This window comes from Cottoperca gobio, chromosome 6, assembly GCF_900634415.1.
Source record: "Cottoperca gobio chromosome 6, fCotGob3.1, whole genome shotgun sequence".
NCBI lineage: Eukaryota > Metazoa > Chordata > Actinopteri > Perciformes > Bovichtidae > Cottoperca > Cottoperca gobio.
In genome coordinates this window covers 25,547,856-25,572,835 of record NC_041360.1, presented here as the reverse complement: position 1 = coordinate 25,572,835, position 24,980 = coordinate 25,547,856, and the positions used below count along the sequence as shown (strand labels likewise).

Sequence of the window (24,980 nt, the reverse complement as noted above, 5' to 3'; positions counted from 1 at the left end):
AGACTCTCTGTCCTCAGACCCTCTGTTCTCAGACCCTCTCTTTAGACCCTCTGTCCTTAGACCCTCTGTCCTCAGACCCTCTGTCCTCAGACCCTCTGTCCTCAGACCCTCTGTCCTTAGACCCTCTGTCCTTAGACCCTCTGTCTTTAGACCCTCTGTCCTCAGACCCTCTGTCTTTAGACCCTCTGTCCTTAGACCCTCTGTCCTCAGACCCTCTGTCTTTAGACCCTCTGTCCTCAGACCCTCTGTCCTCAGACCCTCTGTCTTTAGACCCTCTGTCCTTAGACCCTCTGTCCTTAGACCCTCTGTCCTCAGACCCTCTGTCTTTAGACCCTCTGTCCTTAGACCCTCTGTCCTTAGACCCTCTGTCCTCAGACCCTCTGTCTTTAGACCCTCTGTCCTTAGACCCTCTGTCCTCAGACCCTCTGTCCTTAGACCCTCTGTCCTCAGACCCTCTATCCTCAGACCCTCTATCCTCAGACCCTCTGTCCTTAGACCCTCTATCCTTAGACCCTCTGTCCTTACACCCTCTGTCTTTAGACCCTCTGTCCTTAGACCCTCTGTTCTCAGACCCTCTGTCTTTAGACCCTCTGCTTTAGACCCTCTGTCCTTAGACCCTCTGTCTTTAGACCCTCTGTCCTTAGACCCTCTGTCCTTAGACCCTCTGTCCTCAGACCCTCTGTCCTCAGACCCTCTGTCCTTACACCCTCTGTCCTTAGACCCTCTGTCCTTAGACCCTCTGTCATTAGACCCTCTGTCATTAGACCCTCTGTCCTCAGACCCTCTGTCCTCAGACCCTCTCTTTAGACCCTCTGTCCTAAGACCCTCTGTTCTCAGACCCTCTGTCCTCAGACTCTCTGTCCTCAGACCCTCTGTTCTCAGACCCTCTCTTTAGACCCTCTGTCCTTAGACCCTCTGTCCTTAGACCCTCTGTCCTCAGACCCTCTGTCCTCAGACCCTCTGTCCTTAGACCCTCTGTCTTTAGACCCTCTGTGTTTAGACCCTCTGTCTTTAGACCCTCTGTCTTTAGACCCTCTGTCCTCAGACCCTCTGTCCTCAGACCCTCTGTCCTTAGACCCTCTGTCCTCAGACCCTCTGTCATTAGACCCTCTGTCCTCAGACCCTCTGTCCTCAGACCCTCTGTCCTCAGACCCTCTCTTTAGACCCTCTGTCCTAAGACCCTCTGTTCTCAGACCCTCTCTTTAGACCCTCTGTCCTTAGACCCTCTGTCCTCAGACCCTCTGTCCTCAGACCCTCTGTCCTCAGACCCTCTGTCCTTAGACCCTCTGTCCTTAGACCCTCTGTCCTCAGACCCTCTGTCTTTAGACCCTCTGTCCTTAGACCCTCTGTCCTCAGACCCTCTGTCTTTAGACCCTCTGTCCTCAGACCCTCTGTCCTCAGACCCTCTGTCTTTAGACCCTCTGTCCTTAGACCCTCTGTCCTTAGACCCTCTGTCCTCAGACCCTCTGTCTTTAGACCCTCTGTCCTTAGACCCTCTGTCCTCAGACCCTCTGTCCTTAGACCCTCTGTCCTCAGACCCTCTATCCTCAGACCCTCTATCCTCAGACCCTCTGTCCTTAGACCCACTATCCTTAGACCCTCTGTCCTTAGACCCTCTGTCCTTACACCCTCTGTCTTTAGACCCTCTGTCCTTAGACCCTCTGTTCTCAGACCCTCTGTCTTTAGACCCTCTGATTTAGACCCTCTGTCCTTAGACCCTCTGTCTTTAGACCCTTTGTCCTTAGACCCTCTGTCCTTAGACCCTCTGTCCTTAGACCCTCTGTCCTCAGACCCTCTGTCCTCAGACCCTCTGTCCTTACACCCTCTGTCCTTAGACCCTCTGTCCTCAGACCCTCTGTCATTAGACCCTCTGTCCTCAGACCCTCTGTCCTCAGACCCTCTGTTCTCAGACCCTCTCTTTAGACCCTCTGTCCTAAGACCCTCTGTTCTCAGACCCTCTGTCCTCAGACTCTCTGTCCTCAGACCCTCTGTTCTCAGACCCTCTCTTTAGACCCTCTGTCCTTAGACCCTCTGTCCTTAGACCCTCTGTCCTTAGACCCTCTGTCCTTAGACCCTCTGTCTTTAGACCCTCTGTCCTTAGACCCTCTGTCTTTAGACCCTCTGTCTTTAGACCCTCTGTCTTTAGACCCTCTGTCCTCAGACCCTCTGTCCTCAGACCCTCTGTCCTTAGACCCTCTGTCCTCAGACCCTCTGTCATTAGACCCTCTGTCCTCAGACCCTCTGTCCTCAGACCCTCTGTCCTCAGACCCTTTCTTTAGACCCTCTGTCCTAAGACCCTCTGTTCTCAGACCCTCTGTCCTCAGACTCTCTGTCCTCAGACCCTCTGTTCTCAGACCCTCTCTTTAGACCCTCTGTCCTTAGACCCTCTGTCCTTAGACCCTCTGTCCTTAGACCCTCTGTCTTTAGACCCTCTGTCTTTAGACCCTCTGTCTTTAGACCCTCTGTCCTCAGACCCTCTGTCCTTAGACCCTCTGTCCTTAGACCCTCGCATCGCACAAGGAAAAACTTCCTAAAAGAAACCCCATAATTAAAGGGGGAACATGTTAGAAACCTCAGGGAGAGACTGAGGAGGGATCCCTCTCCCAGGACGGACAGACGTGCAGTAGATGTCGTGTGTACAGGATAAACAGCTGTTACAGGAATATGCTGTTAATTCGACTCGTATCTAATCCAATATTGTGTGTGCGTGTCCTCCGTCTTCACAGGGTGGTGCAGATGGTGCGCAGGGAGGGGGGTGTTGGTGAGGAGGTTCTGGAGGAGCTGGTGGGACAGAGAAGGTGTGAGGAGGGGGGTGGGCTCTGGAGGAACCTCAGACTGGACTGGGTGAGGAACTGGGACCAGAGTTGCCAGACGGACGTCCTCCTGTCCCGCCTGCAGCACACAGGTACTGCAGCCTCCACACTCCCACTCAGTCATCTGCTTGTTTGGACTTTTAAGGCTTTTAAAGGTGTAATATAACAGTTCTGCATTGAAATGAGTCCTGACATCATCCCAGATGTTCCAGAGAAATGTAACGTTTGCTCTCCTGTCACGGCGTCGTCTCCCCTTTGAGCAGCTTTTATTTGAGCTTTAATTATTTACACTTTCACCTTTTAGATACAAGCATTATAATAATAAAGAGCGAGCTGTGAGATGCAATGAAATGATATAAATGACATTATATTATCTTATATTGTTATATAATCTCATTCATCTGGAATTTATTTATTCTTTGGACTTTGAGGGAAAATGAAAACCTTTACAAAATATATATTTCATATATCATTTCTATCTCTTCATCAACAGGGGCTCTGGCTTGTCTCTTTTTACATCCTGGTTCCAACTCTTTGTCCAAATTTTTGACTTTTTCCTCAAAAACTTTGACCAAATATTTTTCTCAATGTTTTACTCAAAATGTTAAATAGTTTTCCTCCTTCGACCCTCAGCGGCAGGAAATGACGGGTTGTGAGTTTCAAAGAGTTGCTGTCTTGTTTCTGTGTTTGTGCTTCATTAGAGGTGACTTCCTGTGACTCGCCGTTGTTGTGGCGTTACCTGACCACTCTCCACGACCAGCGGCGGGTGATGGACTGGATCCAGGACGAGGATTTCTCAGGCGGCTCCCGGTGGCCCAAGTTAACCCCGGAGCAGGTGGACAGCAACACGGCGTGCAGCAGCTACATGAGGGAGAACGTCCTGGACCTGCTGGCCAGGTGCAGCAGCACATGCACACCAACATTCAAACATTTTTTATGGGATGTCCAATCAGTCGATAAATGTCGTAGTGAAGCATAAGTTCCTCAGTTCGGTTCTATCGACCCAGAAAGTTCTCCTGCTCGCAGTGCCTACATGTCCCAGGATGCATTGCACAGGAGTGAAGCTGAGTTTTGCCTTTTATTAAAACAGGCTCCAACTCAACAAACTACAGCTTTACTGCTTCCGCTTTTACCTTTCACAATAGAAGCCCACTCGACAAGCGGCTTACGATGGCTCAGTGGTCATCTGCCCTCCTGGCTCTTGTTGTCTTTAATTCCAATTTATCTTAGAGACCCTGAACAGTTTGTAGTTCCTTACAGCAGGAGAACTCTCTCTGAGCAGTTTAGAGCTTTAATGTACTACATTACCCAGCATCAGTGACCGTACGTCCACACACACACACACACACACACACACACACACACACACACACACACACACACACACACACACACACACACCTGTCAGCTGTTTCTGTCTGTTCTCCTCCAGGAGAGGTCTGTTCATCCCGGAGGAGCTGGCTGACCTGCAGCAGCTGCTGTGGAGGTTGGCTCAGGGCGGAGGCGTGATGGCTCCGTCCCCCCCCGTCCCTCAGTACCGCTCCCCCCTCGGCCTCGACCTCCACGGCCTATTCATCGCCTTCTGTGTGGAGCGCGGCCTGCAGTACCTGCTGTACAGCTACCTGGAGCACTACAGGTTGGTCACTGTTGGTGCTGAAGTGAGAGGGTTCCACACATCCAGGATGTTTGACTTAAGTTATATTTTTGGGCTTTTCATGCCTTTTATGATGAGAAGTGTAGATTGTGAAAGGGGGGGAGAGAGAGGGAACGACATACAGCAAACGCCACAGGTCGGACTCGAACCAGTGGCCTCTGTGGCGAGGACTCAGCCTTTGTATATGGGACCCCTGTGCTACCGGGACGCCCCTTTCTGCTGCTTTCTTCTCTAAAATGAAATCAAAACAGATCGCACTCATCATTTCTTCCTCTGACACTCTTCAGTGTTTCTCTGACTGTAACCTCAGTGACTCGTGAACTCTGTCCGTCCTGCGCAGGTTGACTCCCAGGAACTGTCCCCTGCTGACCAATCAGAGCCTGTCTGAGAGCCAGCCCTGGCTTGAGATGCTGGTGAAGATCCAGGAGATCACCAGAGACCGGTCAGGTACCGACTGCATCATGATGAGCACGTCACATCTCCTCAGACGAGATGTAGAAAAGCATTTCTGATTAATCCAAAGTACAAACATTATCTGCTTCCTTCTTCTTGAATGTGACGATTTGCTGCTTTTCTTTATTATATTATAGTAAATTGCGTCCGAGAGCTTCATCAATTTCAATAATCGATTAATCGTTAAAGTAATTTTTCATATCAGAAAATGTTGTTTTCAGCCTCAAATGTGGAGATTTTCTGCTTTTCTCTGTTTTATATTATATTAAATTGACAAAACAAGACGTCTAAAGACGTCATCTCGGACATTTCTCACTATTTTCTGACATTTTATAGACCAAACCATTGATCTATAACGTAATCCGATCGATCCAGAATGGCAATAACGTTTAGTAGCAGCTCTGAAGTGAATCTCTTTGGTCCAGAAAACAAGAAGTTTGGAAATAATTGGCAGATTAATTGTTTTGGTCCCTTTTTAGTTATTTACTAAGTTGTGTTTATTTAAGTTTAGTTTAATTGAATCCTGATTGCAGTCTACGTGAGGTGAAAGTTCTGCTCACGTGTGCTGCAGATCCAGGCCGGGTGTTCCAGGCCAGTTTAACCAGCGCTCAGGTGCTGCTTCCGGGCAGCCAGGCGTCCCTCAGCAGTCTGCTGCTGGAGGGACACAGTCTGCTGGCTCTGGCTGCCGTCATGTTTGCCCCCGGAGGCATCGACCAGGTAAACATCTAATGTCACACCTCTGAGTTTATACAGATAAGAAGCAGCAAGTGGAATCATTACAATCGGCCTGAAGTTCATTTACAGTTTAGTGTTGTCACCATGTCAACATGTGAACATGTTTCATCTCCTCTGCTTGTACGGTCTCTCCAGGACTCGCAGGTAATGCCGACACATGGAGAAATAGAAATAATTGGGAAGAAGTCAAGAAGATGTAATACTTTTTAAAGCTTATGCATCCTCTTAAAAACGTTCTGATGCCTTTTAGAGAACAACAGTGTCGAGGATATTTATGGCTCACAACATGGTGGTATGAAACAGAGAGGAATCAATAAAACACAGATATCATTTATTAATTATTATTTTGTTGCACAACAAACAATAATAATGAGAACCCTACCTGCTTCCAAGCATACCATCGTGTAGTGTCCCAACTGACAAAGAGAATCTAAACCTTATATATATACATTGTTCATGATAGATTATCTTAACAACAGTGTTATATTATATATTAATATATGTATTTCCACGTTCACAGAGTTAAACCTTTTAACCAACTTCAGGTCTGATCATAACAATTATTCATTAATATTTCTTTACAATTATTGTAACAACTTTTGATGCATCTGTACAGTTTGAGCAGGTAACCATGGAAACAGCAGCTGTTTGTCCCAAACAGGAGAAAATGTCTCAAACTGCTGGAAACAGTAAAGAGTTAAATTGTGATCCAGATGAGAAGCTGAGATCAGAGGAAGCAGAAGTTTATATATAATAATATATATATTAGAATTCTGTGTTAATGGGTTTCAATGGGGACATTTATGACTGTGTATGGTGGATACACACTGATTACACACTGTAGTACACACTGTACTTCACACTGTATTACACACTGTATTACACACTGAGTACACACTGTAGTACACACAGTAGTACACACTGTAGTAGTAAACACTGTAGTACACACTGTACTTCACACTGTATTACACACTGATTACACACTGTAGTACACACTTTATTACATACTGTAGTACACACAGTAGTACACACTGTAGTAGTAAACACTGTAGTACACACTGTACTTCACACTGTATTACACACTGATTACACACTGTAGTACACACTTTATTACATACTGTAGTACACACAGTAGTACACACTGTAGTAGTAAACACTGTAGTACACACTGTAGTACAAACAGTAGTACACACTATAGTACACACTGTAGTACACACTATAGTACACACTGTAGTACACACTGTAGTACACACAGTAGTACACACAGTAGTACACACTGTATTACACACTGTATTACACACTGTAGTACACACTGTAGTACACACTGTAGTACACACTGTAGTTCACACTGTATTACACACTGTAGTACACACAGTAGTAGTACACACAGTAGTACACACTGTAGTAGTACACACAGTAGTACACACTGTAGTAGTACACACTGTAGTAGTAGTAGTACACACTGTAGTAGTACACACTGTAGTAGTACACACTGTAGTAGTACACAGTAGTAGTACACACTGTAGTACAGACTGTAGTACACACTGTAGTACACACTGTAGTACACACTGTAGTACACAGTAGTAGTACACAGTAGTAGTACACACTGTAGTACACACTGTAGTACACAGTAGTAGTACACACTGTAGTACAGACTGTAGTACACACTGTATTACACACTGTAGTACACACTGTAGTACACACTGTAGTACACAGTAGTAGTACACACTGTAGTACACAGTAGTAGTACACAGTAGTAGTACACACTGTAGTACAGACTGTAGTACACACTGTATTACACACTGTAGTACACACTGTAGTACACACTGTAGTACACAGTAGTAGTACACACTGTAGTACACAGTAGTAGTACACACTGTTGTACAGACTGTAGTACACACAGTAGTACACACAGTATTACACACTGTAGTACAGACTGTAGTACACACTGTAGTACAGACTGTAGTACACACTGTTGTACAGACTGTAGTACAGACTGTAGTACACACAGTAGTACACACAGTAGTACACACAGTAGTACAGACTGTAGTACAGACTGTAGTACACACTGTTAGTACAGACTGTAGTACAGACTGTAGTACAGACTGTAGTACACGACATGTAGTACAGACAGTAGTACACACTGTAGTACACACTGTAGTACACACAGTAGTACACACTGTAGTACACACTGTAGTACACACATGTAGTACACACTGTAGTACACAGTAGTAGTACACACTGTAGTACACAGTAGTAGTACACACTGTAGTACACAGTAGTAGTACACACTGTAGTACACAGTAGTAGTACACACTGTAGTACACACTGTAGTAGTATGCCATATGCTTTAACATCAAGTAAAAAGTCTGTATCTTGTGCTTCCTGTGTGCAGGTGGTGGTTCAGGGTGAAATGTCAGGCAGGTCGGAGAGGACGGTGGACCCCCAGCTCCTGAAGATGGCGCTGGCCCCCCACCCCAAACTGAGGGCCGCCCTGTTCCCCGCCGGGCCCCGAGGGAGCAGTTCATCCTCCGACATCTCCGTCTATCACCTCCTGCAGGTACGCGGCCGCCAGCGCAACAATCACCACACAGGAAGTTGGTGCGCCGCTGCAATAAGAGCTTTATCTCTGTCTGCATGAAGTCACCATTTAGTTCAGACCGCCCCCCACGTGCTTCCTCTCAAATCTTCTGTTGGTTTTCAGATGAAGCTTCGAAGGTCTGAGTTGTTGTTTAGGGTGACGACGTCTTCAAATATGACGACAAACTAAATCCTCAATTTGACTAAAGTGATTAATCTGATTAAGAGTATTTTTTTATTAATTCAACTTTCTTTAATGAATATAAGTCGTCTCGTCTTCCTGTGTGTGCAGCAAGAAGGAAAGATAACAAATGTGAATTACAGCAGAATATTTCTTTAGATAGAAACATATGAAATCTTTTTCCAGTAAATGTTGACTTCTGGACTTTAAACGCTCCGAGTTATAAGAAATGTTTGAAACAATCTTCTGCAGCACCGATGGAGTCTGACTCTAATAACATATATATATATATATATATATATATATATATATATATATATATATATATATATATATATATATATATATATATATACACACACATATGTTTTTACATGTCAGTATTCGTTCCAGTCGTTTGTATTTATGAGGGTTGACGTGTGTTGCAGTCGCTCCATCCTCTGGATCCGTCCCGGCTGTTCAGCTGGCAGGCAGCAAACACCCTCAACTCCACCGGTGAGCTCTGAAAACGACTCATGTGGCAACCTGCCACATGAGAGACAGAAACTCCGGGGATGATGCCCCGGATGATGAGTTAGTAACATACATTTACATAAATGCAAACAGATAGAGAGGGAGAAGAAGAGAGGGAGGGGAGGAGAGAGGAAGAGAAGGAGAGCAGGGAGGTGTCCCCCGGCAGTCTAAGCCTATAGCAGCATAACTAGGGGCTGATCCAGGGCAAACCTGAGCCAGCCCTAACTATAAGCTTTATCAAAAAGGAAAGTCTTTAGCCTGCTCTTAAATGTGGAGAGTGTGTCTGCCTCCCGAACACAAACTGGAAGCTGGTTCCACTGGAGAGGAGCTTGATAGCTGAAGGCTCTGGCTCCCACTTTACTCTTAGAGACTCTAGGAACTACAAGTAACCCTGCAGTCTGGGAGCGCAATGCTCTAGTTGGTTTATAAGGTACTATGAGATCTTTAAGATTGCTAATTGCTAAAAGCACATTATGTTGTTTTAATAGTTTGTTACACTACATAGTTTTGTTGTTTCGACTTAGTTCTGCAGTAGTTGCAGTTGCACATATTAGAAATAAGAGCATGAATACAAAAAGTCTAAATCCATATTTGTGCTCTTTACTATAACCCTATAATCATGTTCCAATATAATGGAAGCAGACGGCACTTTGCTTGTTGTGCTCTGTATATATTTCTGTATATTTGAAAGCCCTGCCACCTTTGCGTTGGAGAACACAGCAGATTGATGAACAGCTCTACAGATGTTTGCGGCTCCACAGGTGTGTGTGTGCATTAATCAGGTCTGTCTTCCACAGAAACGTCGGAGCTGCCTAATTTCTCCAGCCCTCACCTGGTCGACAGGTTCGCTCTGGTGGAGAACCTGGACTTCCTGTATTACCTCCGTCATGGCCGACCATCCTTTGCATACGCCACCTTCCTGGTGCAGCAGCTGAGCCGCTGCGGCGACGTCACGCTGCTGTGAGTACGACGCGTTCACTGCAGCTGTTCAGCTCAGGAGAGACTCTTCTAGTGATACACGTGTTCTCAAAGCGCAGAGTAGTTTGTACCCGTGTAATAGTGATGAATCCATCGTCCTCCACACTGTAAGTGTCGATCCTGAGTAAATCCACACAATGATTCATGAGACTGCGCGGCTGCCAAGAAAAGTTCACAAGATTCAGTCAACAATGAAAGTTCAAGCACTTCCTGCTGAAGTGGGTTTTAGGAAGACATTTGGTGGATGAGGCCCAATTTGTGTGTGTGTGTGTGTGTGTGTGTGTGTGTGTGTGTGTGTGTGTGTGTGTGTGTGTGTGTGTGTGTGTGTGTGTGTGTGTGTGTGTGTGTGTGTGTGTGTGTGTGTGTGTGTGTGTGTGTGTGTGTGTGTGTGTGTGTGTCAGGCTGCAGCAGGCCTGGCAGCAGGTGTACCGGTTGGCCCTGCAGTGTTTCAATGTGCCGTCTGTGGCGTCAGCGAGCGTTTGTTTCTCCGAGCTGCTGGGAGTCTGCAGCCTCAAGCTGAGGGTCGACATCAGAGCCCTGAACACCATCCTGCAGCACAACACACACACTGCTGCTACACAACATCTACACACTCTGGGTAAACACACACACACTGCTGCTACACAACATCTACACACTCTGGATAAACACAACACACACACTGATTTGAGTCTTTTCACTGTCTAAAGGTGTGAAGCTGGCGGAGGCGGAGCCTGCAGCAGCAGAGGAGCTGATTGGCTGCCTGGAAGCTGCAGTGACGGACAGTCTGGAGCAGAAAGGAGTCAGCAGGTCTGCTTCCTCTGCACAACACTGAACCACGCACACACTAGCATCGTGTGAGTATCACACTTCATTTCCACTATTCCATTTGTGTGTGTGTGTGTGTGTGTCAGGTCGTCCTACGAGGCGGCTCAGGATTGGGCGTTGCCTGTTCAGTTCTGTCAGCTCCACAGTCTGCAGCTCAGCTCTGTTTATCCCGCCCACTGCACTGATGACGGACAGTTCATCCACTTCCTGTTGTTTGTCCAGCTGCACAACTTCCCGCCCCAGCAGGTGAACACACACACACACACACACATCTGTATATTATATTTATTATATATTTAACAACGCAATCACATATTTTCCTCATGTGGTGCAGTCCTGATCTGTTCTGTTCTTCCTGCAGGTGAGGTCGCTGGCAGCTCGGTTCGGCCCCGCCCTGCAGGCCCACCTGAGTCTGGCGTTCCAGGAGCTGCAGGTGTTCAGTCAGAGGAAGTGGCTCTGTGGCTCCGAGGAGCAGTCAGGCTCTCCCAACACAGAGGAGGCCCCTGGGAGTCCGGAGCACCCCGGGGAGCTGTTCCAGGTCCTCCTGCAGAGCCAGGAGGAGGCGGCGCCCTGCAGGTACCTGCTGCAGGAGGCGCTGGTGCAGCGCTGCCCAACACTGGCTGTGATGGCTGCCTGTCAACAGGTAAAGGAACACAGCTCCCTGCGCCTGCACCGTTAATAATATAATAACAACATAACTCAGCGCTGCAGGAACTAGAACCAGGAAGTGAGTCAGCAAGTTAGATTTAAGACTTTTCTTTCAGAACTAAACGAATGAATTAAATTCCTTTAAGACTTATTAAGGATCCGGAGACGACAGGGTGGCGGGCGTTAAACGCCTTTATCTTCGTGGTGAAGTCATGTCACTGGTGTAGTTAGCTTTTTAATTCATAAATCATGAAAGTGTTAATTTGTGGAGGTTATAAATATCATAAACGTTTGTTTGCCACAGAAACATTTTCTGCAATAATCCAGAATCAAAGTTAAAATCCTGTTTGTGGAGACGCTGCCTTCAGGGTCGCCTACAAAAACATGTCATCCCTGCGCCGCTGTTTAATTATCTGATCACTCGTTCGCCTCGACAGGGGGCGGAGCTGCAGCCGTGCCTTTGTGTGTGGGTGTTGACCTCCGTGGATGATGTCACAGCTGGGGAAGCCACCTCCCACCTGGATGAAGCCCCCCAGCACCACCAGTGGACCCTGCATGACCTGTCAATCATCTGGAGGACACTGCTGGGGCGGGGCCACGTCAGGCCCCTCCTCCGAGGCTTCCAGCTCTTCCAGAAGGTAAAAAGCTGAGACGTGACTGTCTGCAGCAGTGTTTCCACACAACACCTGCTGTTCTCTCAGCATATTACATCTTCTGATGCTTCAAGGGGTCGTTTGTATGTTGTAAGTGGAGTCATCCACATGCTTGAAGTTTTATTAAGTGGAATAATGCGTGAGACTTAAGTCTTCTTGCTGACTGCATTAAGGGGGGTGCAGCAGATGCAGTTTTTAGAAGCAGACCGGAGTCGCAGCAGGAAGCTCAACACTGCCTGCGGCGCACGGGGGGGCAGCACAACGTGTTTAGGGATAGAAAGAAATATATGTAAAGTAAAATGAGTGTTTTTGTTAATGGAGTCTGGTGGCTTTGACGAGAGCAGAGACAGGCTTCATATTCTAAATACAGCGTACTCTTCAACTTCTGAGCATCCAAACTCTCCCCGTACGGTCAGATGTAACTTCTGGCTGCTTTCAGTTCATTCTTTCTGAACGGTGTCCTGACTCATTGGCATGAATGTCACATCGTTATTGCAGAAAAGAAAAGAATGATGAGTGTAAAACAACGAACGTCTTATATTCAGATAATAAATTAAATTCATCAGAACCAGATGATTTTGATTGACAGACTTAGCAGAAGCTGCGACGGCGTGCACGTCTTGGTGCATTCACACACACGACCTCCAGAAGTGTTCAGCCTCCTGTGGCGAGCTGCGGCGCTGCTGGTCTGACTCAGATGTGTGTTTCCTGTCAGGACTGTCCGCTGCTGGTCTCACTCTCAGATGTGTGTTTCCTGTCAGGACTGTGCGCTGCTGGTCTGACTCAGATGTGTGTTTCCTGTCAGGACTGTGCGCTGCTGGTCTGACTCTCAGATGTGTGTTTCCTGTCAGGACTGTGCGCTGCTGGTCTGACTCAGATGTGTGTTTCCTGTCAGGACTGTGCGCTGCTGGTCTGACTCAGATGTGTGTTTCCTGTCAGGACTGTGCGCTGCTGGTCTGACTCAGATGTGTGTTTCCTGTCAGGACTGTGCGCTGCTGGTCTCACTCTCAGATGTGTGTTTCCTGTCAGGACTGTGCGCTGCTGGTCTGACTCTCAGATGTGTGTTTCCTGTCAGGACTGTGCGCTGCTGGTCTCACTCTCAGATGTGTGTTTCCTGTCAGGACTGTGCGCTGCTGGTCTCACTCTCAGATGTGTGTTTCCTGTCAGGACTGTGCGCTGCTGGTCTGACTCACAGATGTGTGTTTCCTGTCAGGACTGTGCGCTGCTGGTCTGACTCAGATGTGTGTTTCCTGTCAGGACTGTGCGCTGCTGGTCTGACTCTCAGATGTGTGTTTCCTGTCAGGACTGTGCGCTGCTGGTCTCACTCTCAGATGTGTGTTTCCTGTCAGGACTGTGCGCTGCTGGTCTCACTCTCAGATGTGTGTTTCCTGTCAGGACTGTGCGCTGCTGGTCTCACTCTCAGATGTGTGTTTCCTGTCAGGACTGTGCGCTGCTGGTCTCACTCTCAGATGTGTGTTTCCTGTCAGGACTGTGCGCTGCTGGTCTCACTCTCAGATGTGTGTTTCCTGTCAGGACTGTGCGCTGCTGGTCTGACTCAGATGTGTGTTTCCTGTCAGGACTGTCCGCTGCTGGTCTGACTCAGATGTGTGTTTCCTGTCAGGACTGTCCGCTGCTGGTCTGACTCTCAGATGTGTGTTTCCTGTCAGGACTGTGCGCTGCTGGTCTGACTCAGATGTGTGTTTCCTGTCAGGACTGTGCGCTGCTGGTCTGACTCTCAGATGTGTGTTTCCTGTCAGGACTGTGCGCTGCTGGTCTGACTCTCAGATGTGTGTTTCCTGTCAGGACTGTGCGCTGCTGGTCTGACTCAGATGTGTGTTTCCTGTCAGGACTGTCCGCTGCTGGTCTGACTCAGATGTGTGTTTCCTGTCAGGACTGTGCGCTGCTGGTCTGACTCAGATGTGTGTTTCCTGTCAGGACTGTGCGCTGCTGGTCTGACTCAGATGTGTGTTTCCTGTCAGGACTGTGCGCTGCTGGTCTGACTCTCAGATGTGTGTTTCCTGTCAGGACTGTGCGCTGCTGGTCTGACTCTCAGATGTGTGTTTCCTGTCAGGACTGTCCGCTGCTGGTCTGACTCTCAGATGTGTGTTTCCTGTCAGGACTGTGCGCTGCTGGTCTGACTCAGATGTGTGTTTCCTGTCAGGACTGTGCGCTGCTGGTCTGACTCTCAGATGTGTGTTTCCTGTCAGGACTGTGCGCTGCTGGTCTGACTCAGATGTGTGTTTCCTGTCAGGACTGTGCGCTGCTGGTCTGACTCTCAGATGTGTGTTTCCTGTCAGGACTGTCCGCTGCTGGTCTGACTCAGATGTGCGTTTCCTGTCAGGACTGTCCGCTGCTGGTCTCACTCTCAGATGTGTGTTTCCTGTCAGGACTGTGCGCTGCTGGTCTGACTCTCAGATGTGTGTTTCCTGTCAGGACTGTGCGCTGCTGGTCTGACTCTCAGATGTGTGTTTCCTGTCAGGACTGTGCGCTGCTGGTCTGACTCAGATGTGTGTTTCCTGTCAGGACTGTGCGCTGCTGGTCTGACTCTCAGATGTGTGTTTCCTGTCAGGACTGTCCGCTGCTGGTCTGACTCAGATGTGCGTTTCCTGTCAGGACTGTCCGCTGCTGGTCTCACTCTCAGATGTGTGTTTCCTGTCAGGACTGTCCGCTGCTGGTCTGACTCAGATGTGTGTTTCCTGTCAGGACTGTGCGCTGCTGGTCTCACTCTCAGATGTGTGTTTCCTATCAGGACTGTCCGCTGCTGCTGCTGCTGCAGATGTTCCAGTTGTGTTGTGACTTCAGGAACTTCTCTGAGGCCAAAGAGAAGCTGCTGGATTTCCAGAGGACGCTCCTCACTGTGAGTCTGCTCGTTAATATTAAAGACGTACTCAAAAGACCTTTATAGATATGCAATTAAATAATGTTTTAAAATAATTCAATAAATAATAATATTTATAATAACAACAGGGAGAAGAACAACAGGGAGAAGAAGAAGAGGGAGAAGAAGAAGAGGGAGAAGAAGAGGGAGAAGAAGAACAGGGAGAAGAACAACAGGGAGAAGAACAACAGGGAGAAGAAGAACAGGAGAAGAAGAAGAGGGAGAATGACAGGAGAAGAAGAGGGAGAAGAAGAGGGAGAAGAAGAACAGGGAGAAGAACAACAGGGAGAAGAACAAACAGGGAGAAGAACAGGGAGAAGGAAGAACAGGGAGAAGAACAACAGGAGAAGAAGAAGAGGGAGAAGAACAACAGGGAGAAGAACAACAGGGAGAAGAACAACAGGTGAGAAGAATAAGAGGGAGAAAACAACAGGTAGAAGAAGAAGAGGGAGAAGAACAACAGGGAGAAGAAGAACAGGAGAACAACAGGGAGAAGAAGAACAGGGAGAAGAAGAACAGGGAGGAGAAGAACAGGGAGAACAACAGGGAGAAGAAGAACAGGGAGTAAGAAGAACAGGGAGAACAACAGGGGAGAAGAAGAACAGGGAGGAGAAGAAACAGGGCGAACAACAGGGAGAAGAAAAAGGGGAAGAAGAAGAGGGAGGAGAAGACAGGGAGAACAACAGGGAGAAGAAGAACAGGAGAAGAACAGGAGGAGAAGAACAGGGAGAACAACAGGGAGAAGAACAACAGGGAGAAGAAGAACAGGGAGAAACAACAGGGAGAAGAAGAAGAGGGAGAAGAACAACAGGGAGAAACAGGGGGAAGAAAACAGGAGAAGAAGAACGGAGAAGAACAACAGGGAGAACAAAAGGGAGAAGAACAACCGGGAGAAGAAGAACAGGGAGAAGAAACGGGAGAACAACAGGGAGAGAACAGGGAGAAGAACAACAGGGAGAAGAACAACAGGGAGAAGAACAACAGGGAGAAGAAGAACAGGGGAGAAGAAGAAGAGGGAGAAGAACAACAGGGAGAAGAACAGGGGGAAGAAGAACAGGAGAAGAAGAACAGGGAGAAGAAAACAGGGAGAACAACAGGGAGAAGAACAGGGAGAAGAAGAACAGGGAGAAGAACAACAGGGAGAAGAACAACAGGGAGAAGAAGAAGAGGGAGAAGAAGAGGGAGAAGAAGAAAGGGAGAAGAACAGGAGAAGAAGAAGAGGGAGAGGAACAACAGGGAGAAACAGGGAGAAGAAGAACAGGGAGAAGAAACAGGGAGAAGAAGAACAGGGAGAAGAACAGGGAGAAACAACAGGAAAGAACAGGGGAAGAACAGGGAGAAGAAGAGGAGGGAGAAGAAGAGGAGGGAGAAGAAGAGGAGGGAGAAGAAGGGAGAACAACAGGAGAAGAACAACAGGGAGAACAACAGGGAGAAGAACAAAGGGAGAAGAAGAAGAGGGAGAAGAACGGGAGAAGACAACAGGAGAAGAAGAGGGAGAAAAAAAACAGGGAGAAGAAGAGAGGAGAAGAAAACAGGAGAACAACAGGGAGAAGAACAAACAGGGAGAACAACAGGGAGAAGAACAACAGGGAGAAGAAGAAGAGGGAGAAGAACAGGGGAAGAACAACAGGGAGAAGAACAGGGAGAAGAACAACAGGAGAAGAACAACAGGGAGAAGAACAACAGGGAGAAGAACAACAGGGAGAAGAACAACGGAGAAGAAGAAGAGGGAGAAGAACAACAGGGAGAAGAAAAACAGGAGAAGAAGAACAGGGAGAACAACAGGAGAAGAAGAACAGGGAGAAGAAGAACAAGAAGAACAGGGAGAACAACAGGGTAGAAGAAGAACAGGAGAAAATAACAGGGATAAGAAAAACATTATAAGAAAAATATAATAAGAACATATAATAACAACAGTATAATAATAAGATGTATAATAACAACATTATAATAATAACATTTATAATAACAACATTTATAATAATATATTATAAACAACATTATAATAATAATATTTATAATAACAACATTTATAATAATAACATAATAACAACACAACGATAATAAAACACTTTGGTTTAAAACATTTTATTAAAAGTGGAGATCACTTAAAAACTGCTATGATGTAGTAAAGACCTCTTCTTCCTCTTCCTCCTCTTCTTCCTCTTCCTCTTCTTCTTCCTCTTCCTCTTCCTCCTCTTCCTTTTCTTCTTCCTCTTCCTCCTTCTTCCTCTTCTTCTTCCTCTTCTTCTTCCTCCTCTTCTTCTTCCTCTTCTTCTTCCTCTTCCTCTTCTTCCTCCTCTTCCTCTTCTTCTTCTTCCTCTTCGTCTTCCTCTTCGTCCTCTTCTTCTTCGTCCTCTTCTTCTTCCTCCTTCTTCCTCCTCTTCTTCCTCCTTCTTCCTCTTCTTCTTCCTCTTCCTCTTCTTCCTCTTCTTCCTCTTCGTCTTCCTCTTCTTCCTCTTCTTCCTCTTCTTCTTCCTCTTCGTCTTCGTCTTCTTCTTCCTCTTCTTCCTCCTGTTTACTGACGCAGCTGAGAAACGGAGCCCCCCCCCTGTGCGGTGCCCCCCCCCTGCAGTGGGTGGAGAGCCAGGCGTCCGTGCTGCTGCTCACGATGCTGCAGCGCTGCTCCTCGCAGTACGACCTCCACCGGCTGCTGCAGCTGCTGGCCGACGTCGACAAACTCCTCAAATCCAACGGTGAGAGAAACGTGGCGACTGAGTGACGTCCAGAACACGTTCTGCATGTGGACGCTTCCTGTAACACGAACAGCGTTTGTTGTCTTCTGCTCGCTGCATCGTCATTTCTCACAAAATAAACAAAAACCACAGAACGACGCTCGCCACTTTCAGTGAACGTCTCGCTGCTTTGTAGAAAAAATACTTTTTAATCTATTTTTGGAAGTCTTGAATCGATTTATAATGTTAAAAGATAAGAATCTGCATTCTTACATTCATCCGTTTATTCCTCCACGACTAAATATATAAATAAATAATATATAAACTAACCCTCTGAGAAACTAACCTGAATGTAATGTCATTTATTGGTAACATCACAGGTTTGATTCTCGCTAATTCCTGTGTGTGTGTGTGTGTGTGTGTGTGTGTGTGTGTGTGTGTGTGTGTGTGTGTGTGTGTGTGTGTGTGTGTGTGTGTGTGTGTGTGTGTGTGTGTGTGTGTGTGTGTGTGTGTGTGTGTGTGTGTGTGTGTGTGCGCGCAGGTCCAGACTTCAGGAAGCTGAGTCAGCTCAGTCAGTTGCTGCAGGGGTCAGAGGTCAGCCTGTCTCCCCGGCTGCTGCAGTGCACTTCTCCCTCCGTCCAGCAGGAGGAGTTCCAGGCTGCAGTGGATGCTCTGCAGGCCAGGGGGCGCTACAGGCAGGCCCGGCAGGTGGCGCTGCTGGCCGGCCTACCCGTCCACCGCCTGCTGCTCAGCCAGGTCTCGTTCCCCTCGCAGGACACCTGCTCACTGATGTTCACAGTTTAGCATTTACACGTATTCCACATTATTTGACAACATATATATTTTACATTTTGAATCAGTGCTTTTGTTGGCAGCACAATATCTCAAATATCTTAATAATTATCCATCATATTTATATATAGTCCCCAGAGGATGAGCGTGTCCATTCTGGAGCTTCACTCTAGAGCAGTACTCATTGCGTGGCTCGAGAGCCTCCTGCGGTTCGAGAGCCTCCTGCGGCTCGCGTGGCAGTGGGCTAAATAAAGGAGTGCTAGATATGATTATGGAGTCGATACAGATATTTCATAAAAACACTAAACACAAGCAGGGCTATTGCATACAACCCATTAAAACACATTGTCTGCTCTATTAGCCTACAAATAATAATACAATAATAGATAATAATAATTGATAAAAGATGACAATATAGACGAGAAACAAGATATTTAAACTTCCTCGGCCGACACTGACTCACTGCGGAGTTGCCAGTTTTGGCGGTCTATCAGCACTACCAGTGGCGGGCCGTGCACTTCACACCTCGGCCTTCAGTGATGTCCTACAGTCCTACCTGAATTATTCCCCCTCTTAATACCATCATTATGACGCCATGGCTCTAGAAACTATACATGTAGACAGAAACGCAGTATAACCGGGCGTTGCATCACCTTAACAACAGAGTTATGTTAATATTTACGAAGCATTTACAATCAAAAAATCCGCATTTCCCTATTTTTGTTCACCCTTTCGTTGTGGAGCTCCGTTTCCCTGCGCACTTGTTCGTTGAGCTGTAGATCCACTCGGGTGTCCCAAAGGTTTTCAAAAGCACCGTTGTAAGTGCCCAGCCGTGCTTTGGTGTCTCGTTGCTGCCTTGGTTACACAACTCAAGTTTCCAAACCCAGTGTGGCTCCAAACACCAAATCCATCAGTTGTAGATAGCAGGCTTTCCCAGCAGTACAATGTGCAGCGCCTCTCGGAGGCTGTGAGCCGGGGGTACCGCTCGTACTTAGTGATTTGAAAGTGGTGGACAAACCCTTTTCCCGGCTGTGATAGGCTCGCTAGCGTCGGGGTTGGCCGTTCTCTTCTCACGATGTCTAGCTTTTCTTGAAAAGTTTGTGTTGAAAATGTCGTTGTAATGATATCTGCGACCACATCGATCTCTTCTCCTCCTTCAGCCGTTGTGGGTGGAAACAAACAGCTTGTAGAAATCTAAATGAGCTCGTTCAAAGTTTGCTAGCTCTGCTAGCTCCGCCTCTCAATAGTGCGTATCCAATCAAAAGACGTGGACATGCTGACGTTATCGTACGCCTGCTAGCTGGCCCCGGTGTCCCCAACTCGACATCTGATTGGTTAACGCCACAGTTTTGTCTCCGTTCACTTTAAGCGACAGGCGTCCGCACTGTTGCTTCTGAAGGCCTCAGGGCAGATCTCTTGGACCCTGGCAACACATCATGGCTGGAATATGATTGGATAAAAGCTCTAACATAAAGGCCAGCCCTCCAAATCTCCATCTGAGGCTGGAAGCAGCGCAACCCAGAGGAAAGCTATGACGTGAAGAGGATAGACTCTGAGGAATAATTTAATACATATTGGTGGAGAAAATATATAAAAGTTAAATGTATATTCTGATGATGTTTAGGCCAGCAGAGAAGGCCTTGCTGGCCCTGACGACCCGCTACTGAGCACTACATGGTGAATGTGCTCTTGGACGGGTAGATACGTGGTGGGCTAGTATAGAAAGAAATAAACTTAAGCTCATTAACAATATGTCATCATAAGCATGCTTATGAATATGGACATTTGCTTAAAAATAGTTTATATCGCTAAATTGGAACATTTAAATTGGAGGATGCTACGACCAACCTGGCACTTCACTACTCGCGTTAGTTTGGCTCCGGTCCACTCGTTTCACCATTACGTGCTAGTTCGCGTGTGTTTCTACAGATGGACAATGGATCCATTTCTTATTAAAGAGTTGCACAGCAGGTGGACAGAAACAAAGCGTGACACACGAGGAACATTAAGATTTGTCTTTGGAGCATCAAACCACAGCGGAGTCGAGAGGAAGATGCTGGAGATGTGGTTTGTGGACAGACAACAGCTGCTCCCGTTAAAAAAGAAAGAGCAAGGTACGAGCCACACAAGACGAGTAAAGGAACATTCAAGACAAGTGGACAGAGGAGTTTGTATTTGTCCTCCACGAGTCGAACCCTTTGTGCTTAATGTGCAAACACACCGGCTCTGTTTCAAGAGAAGTCAGTTGAAGCCGCATCTCCAAACGACGCATCCAAAATTCAACGAAACTTACGCACCTGGAAGAGAACTGAGTAAAAACAATAGAGCAGCTTTCTTCTGTTTCTGGACAACGAAGGCTCAAACACAGGACGACTGATACAGCTGAACGATTCACTGAGGCATCCTTTGAGATCGCATGGAGTTTGTCTCGGGCAAAGAACCTTCTCAGACTCAAACATTGTGAAACTGCTTTGTGGCTTCAGCAGAAATATTGTTTGCAGAGTTTGACAACATCGTCCCAGTATTAAGATAATCCTGCTTTTAATGAATGTATTGGTTGTATGTTCTGGCTGGAGGACAGATTAATAAACAGACGTGCTTTTTATGACTGGATGTAGCTTTTCATACTTTGCGGTAAAAGTGTCTCTCCTGTTGACTCTGTCCTCTCAACGTGGCGCTCACGTAAACATAGTGAAGACCGCTGCTCTGGTGCGACTTGCAACATAAAGATCTGATCTGTACATTAAACGCTGACCTGCTCACTACATATCTTTTTAATGTTTGTTTGTTTTTAGACTGTATTTATTGTCTTTTAGTAATATTCTAGAACATTCAAACCTCTACACACATGCACAGGTGCAACAACAGCAACGTAAAATATTATTATAATATAATGAATAATGGAGTAAATCCAATAAAGAAACAATAACTTTAAATCTAAAACCGTCTCCATAAACAACATAATCTGGATTAAAACCCTCTAAATACATGGCTCAACCCGAGTTCTGGAATAATCAAATGTAAGTGTTAATGTAAGGAACACTAACTGTATTGACTTGTACTCCGGTGCCGGTGAATTGCATGTTGTTTTATGTGATGTTTATTTCTGTGTTCCTGCAGCTTCTCCAGGAAGTAAACTCCCAGAAGTCCAAGCGTCAGTGGAGAAGGTTGGAGACCCGAGTCGGTCTCTGGAGGAAATGTCACGAGCAGCTGAAGACTGACGGCACTGATCCAGAATCAGCCTCGCAGTTCTTCCTGTCGCAGGCAGGGGCCGGGATGGGGGCCGGAGCCGGGGCGTGGGCCTCCTCCGAGCTGATGGACGTCCAGGAGCGCTGCCTGCTGCTCTGCCTCGCCGCTCACTGGCTCTCGCTACTCAGTCCCGGCTCCTGGGGACAAACTGGAGAGCCTGGAGAAGAAGCTGTGGATCAGCCGGGTGCGACGTCACGTCCTCGCCGTCGCCAGGGAGAAGGAGAGCGTTTTCAACCTGCCGCCGGCCGCCATCACGCCTGAGATGAACACATACGAAGTGCTGATAAAGCAGTTCTCCTTCTCCAACATATCCAGCCTGAACACAGAGAAGTGTCTCAGCGTGGACGGACTCCCGGGTCACTGCGAGCAGCAGGCTGAGCTGAGCGTCGACTCGCCGCTGAGTCCAGAGGAGAGGAGCGTACTGGCTGCGCTGATCGGTCAGTTATTAGACGACGGCAGTATCCACGAAGCCAGCCGGGTCTGCCGTTACTTTTCCCTGCACCACCCAGACATGTGGGTGGTGCTGCGCTGCCGAGGTCTGGCCTCTGGAGAACTGAAGCCTGAAGCACAAGAGGAGGCGTCGGACGCTCTGCCCAAGAAGCTCACCAGCTGTAAGCTGCACTATACCTTCCATATGTACTGTATATACTGTGTTTACACTGCGTTAGACCTTCATCACAATATATTCTGCGTACTCAAACCATCGCTTTGCTTCATCAGGAGTAATAATGGCACTCTGCTGATACTTCTTCCAGGTGGAAGAATTACTCTTCAGTAAAAGTAGCAACATCGCAGCGTAGATTACATTTATTCATAAGCACATTTAACGTCATCTATAAGTGTGCCAGTGTTAGCCAGCTGGCAGTACATATAGCAATGCAAGCTAGCAACAAAACATAGCCAAGATGACACGATACTGATTACAGCCGTGTGTTCAAATCAAATTTATTTATAGAGCCCAATATCACAAATTATACATTTGTCTCAGTGTTTACAGACTGTACAGGATACAACACCCTCTGTCCTCAGACCCTCTGTCCTTAGACCCTCTGTCCTTACACCCTCTGTCCTCAGACCCTCTGTCCTTACACCCTCTGTCCTCAGACCCTCTGTCCTTAGACCCTCTGTCCTCAGACCCTCTGTACTTAGACCCTCTGTACTTAGACCCTCTGTCCGTAGACCCTCTGTCCTCAGACCCTCTGTCCTTAGACCCTCTGTCCGTAGACCCTCTGTGCTTAGACCCTCTGTCCTTACACCCTCTGTCCTCAGACCCTCTGTACTTAGACCCTCTGTCCGTAGACCCTCTGTCCTCAGACCCTCTGTCCTTAAACCCTCTGTCCGTAGACCCTCTGTGCTTAGACCCTCTGTCCTTACACCCTCTGTCCTCAGACCCTCTGTGCCTTAGACCCTCTGTCCTTACACCCTCTGTCCTCAGACCCTCTGTCCTTACAGACCCTCTGTCCTCAGACCCTCTGTCCTTAGACCCTCTGTCCTCAGACCCTCTGTACTTAGACCCTCTGTACTTAGACCCTCTGTCCGTAGACCCTCTGTCCTCAGACCCTCTGTCCTTAGACCCTCTGTCCGTAGACCCTCTGTGCTTAGACCCTCTGTACTTAGACTCTCTGTCCTCAGACCCTCTGTCCTCAGACCCTCTGTCCTCAGACCCTCTGTCCTCAGACCCTCTGTACTAGACTCTCTGTCCTCAGACCCTCTGTCCTCAGACCCTCTGTCCTTAGACCCTCTGTCCTTAGACCCTCGCATCACACAAGGAAAGACTTCCTAAAAGAAACCAACAAGTAACCCTGCAGTCTGGGAGCGTAATGCTCTAGTTGGTTTATAAGGTACTATGAGATCTTTAAGATATGCTGGAGCCTGACCATGTGTTGACACGTCTCTCCTGTATGTGTTAGTGATGATAATGGCAGCATCTCTATAGTTTCCTAAATATTAATAACATGATGAAACAAGTTCACAGAGAAAAATAACAGAAATGACACAAATTGAAAAAGAAAAGGCCCTCAAATCAAACCCTGAGGAACTCCTGCGTCCATGTTGACCAGAGGAGGCTGTGTGTTGGGGAAATTACCAATTTGATGCTCATTCCTTAAAACCAACACAAGTAAACGTTTGAAAGGCTGCTTTATGTTCTACAAAGTTTAGAACTGAGCTTTCATCCATAAAATCCATATTTCCTTGTCCTCCAGCTCCCTCATTCAGCAGCCTGTCGTCCTTCGTGGTTCTCCCCCTCCCTGAAGACGAGCTCGCTGTCCAGCTCCAGAAACTTCTGGATCAGTGTCGCCACGGAAACAACTACTGCAAACAAGTGCTCAGCCTGTACCTGCTCTCCAAGGTACCTGCCGGCCCACCCAAACACGCCACTGCAGTTACGCTGAGTGATCATTTATTATCACATCTAGCATCTGCTCTCTGTGTCGAGCTGAGCTCCTCCAACTGTGCTTCTTACTTTAAGTGCACTTTGCAAGTAAAAAGCCAATATTTTATATATAATATACATATTTTATATGTATATTATATAATTTATATACATATTTATATATATATATTATATATATATTTTATATACATCTTTTTTATACAAAATATATATTTTATATACATATTTTATATATATTTATATATATTTTATATATATTTCAATACGCCTGTTCAATAAGCAGTGCGCGAGCTCGGCTAACGGCGAATTGTTACAAACAAGTTTACATTCTTGTAAACAGCAGAGGACAGATGCTGACTGATGTCTGTGTTTTTCATTCTTTATAAACTTGAATCATATTATTTATTATATTATGATGTATATAATAAGGTCGTCCGTACGTACATCTGTCCCATTCTTCGTGAACGTGATATCCAATGAACGCCTTCAGGAAATGTCTTTAATCTAGCAGAAGCAACGACTTGGACTCGAGCATGAAAGGGTTCAAAGGTCACTGTGAGCTCACAAAACACCTTTTTGGCCATAACTCAAATATTCCTACGCTACATTAACGACATTCGCTCAAATGTCTAACAGGATGAAGTGAATGATTATTAACTAAACTCTTAAATTACATAACATCCGGCTGTAATCTGAGCAGCTGCAGCTCTGTTGGTGAGATATTATTACTTTGCTGTTTTATATCATATTAATATTACTGTGGCTGCTCTACAAACAACATTCAGTTATATTTAAATATAAAGAAATGTTCATTTTGCTTTTAATATAATATATTAAAAGCCATTATTGACTAATGAGAACCAGAAAGATGGATGAATCGATACGTACTGCACTGTCATGAGGAACAAGTGTCCCCGGGCAACACTGGATGTTGAAAATCATAAAAAAAAAGGTGTTAACAACCAACAACTTCCCT

The 24,980-nt window shown here is 46.7% G+C and overlaps 1 protein-coding gene across 1 annotated transcript in view; it reads left to right on the top strand.

Annotated features, from left to right (window-relative positions):
• The window catches only part of spg11 (SPG11 vesicle trafficking associated, spatacsin), a 34,256-nt gene extending 9,611 nt beyond the window's left edge, over window positions 1–24,645 (top strand). Inside the window, 20 exon segments of the mRNA XM_029433415.1 lie at window positions 2,727–2,905; window positions 3,515–3,710; window positions 4,246–4,449; window positions 4,808–4,914; window positions 5,492–5,637; window positions 8,051–8,215; window positions 8,845–8,911; window positions 9,727–9,889; window positions 10,309–10,505; window positions 10,597–10,696; window positions 10,801–10,960; window positions 11,076–11,357; window positions 11,800–12,000; window positions 14,765–14,872; window positions 17,424–17,589; window positions 18,110–18,324; window positions 21,481–21,738; window positions 21,740–22,220; window positions 23,814–24,002; window positions 24,641–24,645. Coding sequence (XP_029289275.1) covers window positions 2,727–2,905; window positions 3,515–3,710; window positions 4,246–4,449; window positions 4,808–4,914; window positions 5,492–5,637; window positions 8,051–8,215; window positions 8,845–8,911; window positions 9,727–9,889; window positions 10,309–10,505; window positions 10,597–10,696; window positions 10,801–10,960; window positions 11,076–11,357; window positions 11,800–12,000; window positions 14,765–14,872; window positions 17,424–17,589; window positions 18,110–18,324; window positions 21,481–21,738; window positions 21,740–22,220; window positions 23,814–24,002; window positions 24,641–24,645 — 3,589 coding nt within the window.
• Window positions 24,646–24,980: the final 335 nt, after the last annotated feature.